General features: G+C 44.9%; 1 protein-coding gene across 1 annotated transcript in view; it reads left to right on the top strand.

Moving 5' to 3' along the window:
* Nucleotides 1–391: 391 nt before the first annotated feature.
* The window catches only part of LOC126419299 (GTPase-activating protein CdGAPr), a 478,818-nt gene continuing 469,273 nt past the window's right edge, over nt 392–9,936 (top strand). The window contains exon 1 of the mRNA XM_050086473.1: nt 392–473. Within this exon, the coding sequence (XP_049942430.1) occupies nt 405–473 (69 nt within the window). The 5' untranslated portion in view covers nt 392–404. The remainder of the gene's footprint in view (nt 474–9,936) is intronic.

Genomic DNA, 9,936 nt, shown 5'->3' with positions numbered 1-9,936 from the left:
TCCTGAATGAAGAAACGTATTATTCCTAGAGAAAAAATGAACAGGAACTTTTTTGCAGGAAATTTAATGTAGTTTCATTTTGCACAGGGAAACATTTTCACTAGAAACCGCAGTTTTCGAATTATTCGAGTAAAACATAAAAAAAGTGACCTGAAAACCCGACCTCAAAACCCAACGCTACCCCAAAATTTACATCCCAACGGTCAGGATTTTTGGTATCTTGTGCAGGACGCACACTCCTAGCACTGTGCAAAGAAATGCGGCTGCACGCTTTTTTTTTCCCCCTCCTAATCGACCGACCGACCTTGCCTTGGTGTTGGTTGAGTGGTCTGAGGGGTGGTAGCGTGTTGAGAGAACGGTTACACTGAGGTGTGTTGCGTGTTGCAGGCGCCGCCGCTGGCAGCATGCCGGTGGAGTCGTGCGGGCGGCGGGCGCGCGGCCTCGCCGACATCGCGCCGCAGTACATCGCCAAGGTCAGTCGCCGACGCGAGGACTCGCCCGCACTCGCACCGCTCTCTTCCTGGTCGCCCTGCACCTGCAGAAGGTGCACCACTCTCCTTTGTAATACAGGCAAACTGCACAAACACTTAGCCATCCCAACAACTCCCGACTCTAGCGTCGTTAATGCCCTCAGTTTGGCAAGGAAGTGCGTCCACAAGTTCCTTCAGGTATGCTCGCTGATGAATAGCTTGTCATTCCTACGTACCTAACTGCTGTTCCAAATAGTCGACAGACTTACTATGGGATTAATCTCGCGTGATTTGCAGTGCCAGTAGAGATTCGATATGCATGCAGCCGTGTGAACACGGTTGTCGTCATCTTGGAAAAATCCGAATCCGCACAAAACTCATCGTGGAGATACAGAAGAGAAGACAACACGATTTCACCGAAAATATTGAAATGAACTCGCTTGTTCGTGCTCAGTCCAACCTGAACGAATGGGTCCAAGTCGCTGTACGAAAACCGCCTTCAAAACAACTCCGATCCACCGGTCTGAACTACACCCTCTTCACACTGTGAATTAAAGGTGTCATTGGGCCGTCGGTGCACCCGATGACTTGCGTCATTTGCAAAGATACAAAACCGCGACTTGTCGGGCCACAGTACAGTCATCTGGTCAGCTACTGGCCAGTTTGTGCTATTTGGCCTAAAGACGATTTATCTACCTCGTTGGGAAATGGCACTGTGTAAGTTCCCCAACTCCGAATACATACTGCATGGACTTCCTTTCTCAATGTTTGTTCAGATACTGGTTGAGATGGACTTGAATTCACTGTCAGTAGTAATTCCCATCGGGTTTCAAACCGTTTTTAATTAATAGATAGTGATGCTCATCTCCGGTCCCTGTCGCTGAAGATAGTTTTATGACGAGTGCTCTTACACTATGTTTTATGGCTGGCAGTGATATACCATTCCTTGTAGATAAGTTGGACAGTCGACGTTGCAGCATCAGTAACTCGAGCAACTTCATTTACGTACAATGTGGTCATAACCAAGTTCAAACACGATGGATCCTCTTGGTCATTCTGTCAGGTCTTCGCGTGGAACCGTCTTACTAATGGTTGATTCCATACAGTTGACCTGCATGTAGACACCACTTCACTGCCATGACCTGCGTCATCGGTGGAGGGCCAGAGGAGTATCTGGTTTCAGTCGTAGATCATTTACATCGTTCTGAAGTCACAATTGTTCTCTTTTAAGGGACACAATGTGTGGGGAGGATCGCTAATTGTGTGTCCAGTGAGATGATTGAGACTTCATTTCAAATCGTATTTGGAGAAATGAATTAACTTCTATTTGAGTTTCACCTGGGGTACCATGGTTCCTTGGCATATGGTCTTAGCTCTCAGCAGAGTGACAGCTTGATCTGATTGTTTTTCCCTAGTTTACCTAAAATCAGCTCTTCGCGGAATCAGAATATATGCTACATCCTGGGCCCCGAATCTTCTGGGCTGGCTTAAGGAGCAGAGCTTTCCCTCTGACGTGTTCTTCCAGTACCATGGTGTTGGAAAAAATGGAAATAATCGTATGGCGTCAGTGGCCGTGAGTTCCCAGGCAGGAAGTTCGGCCGCAAAGTGCAAGTCTCATTGAGTGCGACGCCGCATTGGGCGACTTGCGCGTCGACTATGGGGATGAAATGATGAGGACAGAACAACAGCCTCTCACTGAGGGGAGAAAATATCCCACCCCAGCCGGGAATCGAACCCGGGCCCCCGCGCGTGGCTTTCCAACGCGCTGACCGTTCAGCTATTGGATCGGACATGGTGTTGGAAGCCCTGTCACAGGACAGCGCTATCCATAGACGCGCTGCTAGCCAGAGAAAGTTGAAGTCCAGTAAGAATGGCAACATTCTGAGTCAAAACCGAATCATTCGGCACGTCAGGTCTTGACTGGCTGAAAGCCGTATTTAAGTAATTCCTGGAATTGTTTGGATCTCACGAAAGGTGGGAGTCCGGCGGTAGCTATGCCGACTGATGGTAAGAAGCCTTTTGCCCCTGTGAAGACGCTATGTAACGCACCATTCCCATTCCCGCCCTGTCTGCTTTCCAGACCTGTTTGCAGTTGTGGACACCAAGTCCGGTTTCTGGTTTCCAGGGGATGCGGACTGCTGTCCAGCCTGGACTTACTGGATTGTTATTTCCATAACCGAAGTAATGTGTGGCTGGCCCTGCTGTGTTCACTTAAGGGTGCGAAATTTTCACATTATGACAGATGGTTTCTATCTCCCGTTGGAAATGAACTTTTGAAAAGTCCTCACATGAAGTAGCATTTTGTTATTAGCAGGAGTAGGAAATAGCTGATAGAAATGCTTGCATTTTGCTTCTGGGGCTGATTGGTTGAAAAAGCAAAATGTTGAAACTAATTTCGTGGCGCTGTTCAGAGCTCGTTAAATCGCAAGATACAGGGGAGGAAGTTTTGTGGTATATGGGGTGAAGGTCATGTTTCAAGGTGTTTCTGACGTCGGTGGCCAGTGATCCTTAATGATCAGTTAAGTTACTTTTCAAATATGGAAAGCTTGCAAGAATCAGAAATGTTTTCTACCTCGACCTATCCGCGTTATAGAGGCTTCTAACGACATCGTGAAACCAGCTGCTAGGTGCTCCTGGATAAAAATAAAGAACTTGATGAAGATTGATTGGAGACAGTGAATTCCATTATTTCCTCGGAAATTTGTGTGTCTTTTGACCAGTGGACTTTGAACTGCACTACTGTTACATTGTTGTTGACATTATTGGCTGAAGGTGGAAGTAGGCGGTATATGGTCAGCGGTGTAAATTTTCCAGTCGAGTGCTCGGATCTCGGTACCTTTCTTATAGGAAGTAGGTTACAACAGGTAATTGCTTAGTGGTATACGGTGAAGAAACAGAGAAACTGCTACACCTGCCTAATATCGCATGGGGGCCTCGCGGGCACGCAGAAGTGCCGCAACACGACGTGGCATGGACTCGATTCATTTCTGAAGTAGTGTTTGATGGAATTGACACCATGAATACTGCAGGGATGTCCATAAATCCGTAAGAGTACGAGGGGGTGGAGATCTCATTGCAAGGCATCCCACACATACTCAGTAATGTTCATCTTTTGGGAGTTTGGTGGCCAGCGGAAGTGTTAGAACTCAGAAGAGTGTCCCTGGAACCACTCTGTAGCACTTATGGCCATGTGGGTTGTCGCATTGTCCTGCTGGAATTACCCAAGTCCGTCGGAATCCACAATGGACATGACTGGATGCAGGTAATAAAACAGGATGCCTACGTACGTGTCACCTGTCAGAGTCTTATCTAGACGCATCAAGCGGTCCCATATCACTCCAAGTGCAAACGCCCCACACCATTACAGAGCCTCCACCAGCTTGAACAGTCCCCTACTGCCATGCAGGGCCCATGGAGTCATGAGGTTGTCTCCATAGTCGTACACTTCCATCCGCTCGATGCAATTTGAAACGAGACTCGTGCGACCGGGCAACATGTTTCGAGTCATCAACAGCCCAATGTGGGCCTTGACGGGCCCAGGCGAGACGTAAAGCTTTGTGTCCTGCAGTCACCAAGGGTACACGAGTGGGACTTCCGCTCCGAAAGCCCGTATCGATGATGTTTCGTTGAATGGTTCGCACGCTTGCTCTAGTTGATGGACCGCGCACTGAAATCTGCAGCAGTTTGCGGAAGGGTTGCACTTCTGTAACGTTGAACGATTCTTTTCAGTCGTCGTTGGTCCAGCTCTTGCAGGATCTTTTTTCGGCCGCAGTGATGTCGGAGATTTAATGTTTTACCGGATTCATGATATTCACGGTACATTTGTGAAATGGCCGTACGGGAAAATCCCCACTTCATCGCTACCTCGGAGGTGCAGTGTCCCATTGCTCATTCGTCGACTATAACACCACTTTCGAACACAGTTAAATCTTTATAACATGCCATTGTAGGAACAGTAATCGATCTAACAACTGCGCCAGACACTTGTTGTCCTATGTACGCGTTGCCGACCGCAGCGCCGTATTCTGCGTGTTTACATATTTCTGTGTTTGAATACGCATGCCTATACCACTTTCTTTGAGGCTTCAGTATAGAAGTAGTGAAACCGTCTTCTCGCAGATCAGGCCGAGGCTGGCGACCATTTTTTAACCTGGTTGTAGTGGCGTGTTGTTGTTGAGAACTAATCAGTGACCCCCAAGGAAGCTGTCCTTGTAGTCGGAGGAGCAGTACGTTTGTGTCGCGCGAAGATTGCGTGGATTGTGGTTGCGACCGCGACCTACCGATGAGGGACGAAGGGCACTTTCCAGCTGGACTTGTATTACGGAGGACGGCAGTTCGAATACTCGTGCAGCCATCCACATTTGATTTCTCTGTCGTTGCCGTGAATCATTGAAGCCAAATGTCGGCATGGTCTCCGTGAAAACGCACCTCGTCCTTCACCTGTCAGAGATGATGATCTCTCTCTCTCTCTCTCTCTAACGATCTCGTCGTCGACGGGACATTACACTCTAAACTACCCACTCCCTCTCACTCTGCAATACAGGCGATGTTTAAAACTGTTCCATGTTTCAGGAATCAGTAGTTAGTGATCCACAGTGAATGACAAAAATTAACCTACCAGTACAAACAGCTTAACGAGAATTCCGAAGTTCGTTCCGGTTGCTAGCGTAGAATTGTGATCAGTCGGTCTTTTCGAGTGTTGCTTAAAAGGTAATAATCAGCATTTGTTTCCGTGGAAAATTTGAAATGAGTAAGATCTGACATCAGGTGAAGCACATAAGCGAGCTGATGTATTTCTAAAACTTTTAAATTCTTTAATGTAATCTCTTAACTATCTTGATCGTAATAATACATTACTTTACAATTGATTACCAGTTTCCGATGCTAAACAATCGTCTTCAGATCTGTAAAAGTGACAAAAAGCAGAAAACTGCCTTAAGATTAAAATGACTCTTTTAATCTTCAAGAACATACTTTAATTCAGAGTAATGAACGGAAAGTAGCTAGCCCAAGTATGGAAACAGTCTATCTTGCGTGAGTGGTCTATTTTTGCTGCTTACCGCTCAGGACTTTGAAGTAATGTATGTTCTTGAAGTTGTAAAATTCGTTTTAACCTAAAGGCAGTTTTGGGTTTCTTCTTTCTTTTACAGATCTGAAGGTGGTTGTTTAGCAACCGAAACTAATAATTGTAAAATAATGTACATTATCAACCAACACATTTAAAATATTTAAGTTTTAGAAATTTGAAGCGTTCTCTCGATCTTCTTAGCTCTGAACTTCTATCTTGCATTGTTAAAAAATGTGTGTGAAATCTTATGGGACTTGACTGCTAAGGTCATCAGTCCCTAAGCTTACAAACTAAATTATCCTGAGGACAAACACACACACGCACACACACACACACACACACACACACACACACACACACACACACACAGAGCCGTACAGTCCATGACTGCAGCACTTGAGACCGCTCGGCTAATCGCGCGCGGCTATCTTGTTTTGTCTGTGTGGCGGTTTTCGCGAAAGCTGCAAGGAACTCGTCAGCAGAAGTGTGTTGATTGTAAGCGGTGCACGTTTCTCAGCCCAGTGGTCAAATTTTCGACTATTTTTGAGTACAGCTGGTTGCCTATAGGGTATTTATCATCGCTGTTTGAACAGCCACTATTTTAGCCCTGCGCCTCGAGTCAGAGGGAAGCTAGCATTCTTATTAAGACTGATTCAAACGTGTAGCAGTGTCGATAGTTTGCAAATAAACTGTTGTTCTTGTGTAGTGTTGCAATACGTAGCATAACTGGTGTTGCGTTGTTCGTACTCTTCATCCAGTAATCATCATCAGGTTGACACCTGCAGGACACTTTTAACCTCTATATCGTCATTCCCTGCAGCTAGTCTCCAGACGTGAGATACATAAACATCAGGGCCTGAAACGGAGTGCTCAAGGTCTTTAAAGACCGTTGCAGCTAAACAGTCGTATTACGGGTTTCTGTGAAGTAGCACATTTGTTAATGTACGACACTTTTTAAGTACACTAAATAAAACTGTAATAGTATGGTTTTTTTTTTTTTTTTTTTTTTTGCACACGCGAGCCTTTTTCGGAATCATACCGACTCAACTAAATTATAACATGCTCACTTTCCTATTCCGCGTATTATACATCTCGAGTTCTTCCTTTAAAATCGACATTTAATAAGAGAAAAATTTAGAGCTCAGTTCTCCCATGGAGTATTCCATAAAGTTTTTGTTGGAAATCTGCTTGCTACCCTTACTTGTCGTGATGCTAACCGTACAAGTATCTGGAGCTCTGTTTCCATTGACACAGAAGCGAAGTAGGTGTGACTTATCCACCTAGATTTGTACACTACAGATTCGTTCTATTAAACTTTTTCAATCTATCTTGAGACCCTCAGCTCCAAGGAAATCAGTTAAAATTTTGTAATTGATTTGCAGTTGCTGAGCATTCACGCATATACTTTGCCGTCATTGTGCCAACAGAGAAGGGCGAATTGCCATGGCCGCCGCTTTTTGGGGCGTGTTAGCTCGCAGTAACAGGACCGTGGGCGTTCTCTGTTATTACAGAGGACACATCAACAGACGTGGGTTGAAAACAATGAAGAGAAAATCATGGAGCTCACTGCTGTAATCGATTTCTGGGAAAGGCCCTATTGTTCTGAATGAACGCCGTTATACCATTGAGGTGCGACGGTGAACGCATAATCATTCGACCGACTCTCTTCCACATTGTTACTCAGCTGCTGTTTCTAATTTCACGGGAAAAAAACCCAAAGTGTACTGTTGGCAAATAAACGCTGAGAATAAGGATATTTATTGAAATACCTCGACAATGAAAAGATATCGGTTCGAGGTTTGTCATGGTGAATTGCGTAGATGCTGTGTCTTGGAAACCAATTGTAGCGAGTAAATAAAATCCAAAACGAAGTGGCAACAGATAGTTACTATTCAGTGGTGAGTAGCATGTTGTCCAAACTCCATCATTTATCTCGCAAAATAACGCTAAGTTCTTAAAGCTATACGAGCAAATTCCGGCAGGTTCCTAGCAGATTAACAATGGAAGCTTTATCTTTCGCGGTCAAGTGCTCTACTGACTGAGCCATTCAAGCATGACTCAATGCCGGACGGTGTGGCCGAGCGGGTCTAGGCGCTTCAGTCTGGAACCGCGCGACCGCTACGGTCGCAGGTTCGAATCCTGCCTCGGGTATGGATGTGTGTGATGTCCTTAGGTTAGTCAGGTTTAAGTAGTTCTAAGTTCTAGGGGACTGATGACCTCAGCAGTTAAGTCCCATAGTGCTCAGAGCCATTTGACCCATGACTCACAGCTTTACTTCAGCCAATATCTCTTCTCCCACCGTCCAAACTTCACAGAACTTCTGCTGCGTACCTTACGAGACTACTAGTCCGGGAAGAACGGATCTGCGGATAAACAGCTTAACCACATCCTCGGCGATTGTTTCCTGAATGAATTTACAGTCTACAGCAGAACGGGCGCTGATTTGAAAATTAAAGTATTTCTTCACAGTATCCTTTCTTCGACGAGAGCTAAAACAGTTTTATTGTACTAATTTGTGCACTTACAGACGCTACGAGCCTTGTGTGTGCACTTTTTCTGGCTACTGTGTGCGCCAGAGTCGATATGCAGGGGAAGTTTGTCGTCCTAAATGGGTGTGGTGGGAGAGGGCGACCTAAAAGATTGGCTCTTGGGCGAGTGATTTTTCCCAGCGTGGAGGCTGTTTTCAAGCACGTACTGAGGAATGAACGTCTGACAAGTCTTGACAACGGGTGATATTTTGCAGTAGAGTGTTTAGCGTGAGCTGCACGCGGTTACTGAGTCTGGTTGACCGAAAGGCCTGAATGTCAGATTACTTCGTCGAGCGCTGTGGAACTCGCGGAATCGAGGAGTCGACCGGCAGCCCTCGTCAGGTGGACAAGTTGTGTGCCGTGTGGGGGCTGAAGTGATGATTGGGGTTACGTGGTCTACAGAGTTATTTCTTGCAGTACGAAAAATTGAGAGATTTCGGAAGTGCGTTACGGCGCGCGGTCTCGAATTTCGGGCTGAGCCATTGACTCAGCGAGTGTTGACATTCAGCAAGTGTGTAGACACTCCGTACGTAGATATCTCAAAATACGTTGTGGAGCTGAATAGTTATCTAGGCGGCGTTGTTTGGTGAATAAGACGGACTTGACGAGATTTTCATTGAAGCAAGTATATTGCATTCGTTTCTGTGAACATTTGAGTGGGTTGTTTTTTTTATATTCTTTTCTGTACAGATTTTGAAATGTATTCCAGCCTTATTGTTGTTAAGATTATCGGCGGAAGTTGCTGTGAGCCTGTGGGAGACGATGTGCAACACATCAGGGGATCAATCCAGTTCCACCAATAAACGTTCCCAGTTATATCTGTGCAGCACTGTGTCGCATTGTTTATCTCGAGCGCCCGCATATCGACAAGAGTCGGTGGGTTCTGATCACGGACATGGATGCAACGTCGCCTGATGCCACGGGAGCGCCAACTGACGAAGGAAATGTTTCAGGCTACTCAAAAAACTAAAAACTGCTTGGCATATTTGACTCCTATTCGTTCCATTCATGTAGGATAGAAAACTTAATGTCTTCAAGTAATAAGATATCATCGTAAAACTGAAATAAAAATTATTCGACCACTGCCTGTTTGGGCCTCGTGTGCACTGAAACTAACAAAGTAGCCAGTGTATACTTGCGCTTCTTTCATTAAATTCACCTTCCCCGCTGCTGTCACTCCCTGTTGCAGACCATCTACAAATTGATTAGTTATAATGTGAGCTGTAACAACAGCTTTTATTATAAAGTATAATACGTCATATTATGAACTTATACATATGTTGCTATAGCATAGCTCATAGCAACATACGAAAAGTAGTCTACTTCGCATATTTTCATACGCTTATGTCGTATGGTATTATTTTTTGGGGTAATTCTTCTGATTCAAAAAGGGTATTTTTGGCTCAAAAACGGGCTATTGGAGCTATATGTGGTGTAAGTTCGAGAACCTCTTGTCGACATCTATTCAATAGTCTGTGAATTCTGACATTGCCCTCACAGTACATATTTTCTTTAATGTCGTTTGTTGTTAGCAATATTAGCCTATTCCCAAGAGTTAGCAGCTTTCACTCAGTTAATACTAGGCAGAAATCCAATCTACATGTGGAATGCACTTCCTTGACTCTTGTGCAGAAAGGAGTGCAGTATTCTGCTGCATCCATTTTCAATAAGCTACCACAAGAACTCAAAAATCTCAGCAGTAGCCCAGACTTTTTTAAATCTAAACTAAAGAGTTTCTTCATGGCTCACTCCTCCTATTCTGTCGAGGAGCTCCTGGAAGAGCTAAAAACTTAAGGAAATTCCAGTGTTACATTGTTGATTTTCTTTATTTAAACTGACGATTTGTCACCTGAATATGTTTGTTTATATT

Source organism: Schistocerca serialis, chromosome 9, assembly GCF_023864345.2.
Source record: "Schistocerca serialis cubense isolate TAMUIC-IGC-003099 chromosome 9, iqSchSeri2.2, whole genome shotgun sequence".
NCBI classification, from domain to species: Eukaryota; Metazoa; Arthropoda; class Insecta; order Orthoptera; family Acrididae; genus Schistocerca; species Schistocerca serialis.
This window is presented reverse-complemented; position numbering and strand designations above follow the sequence as displayed.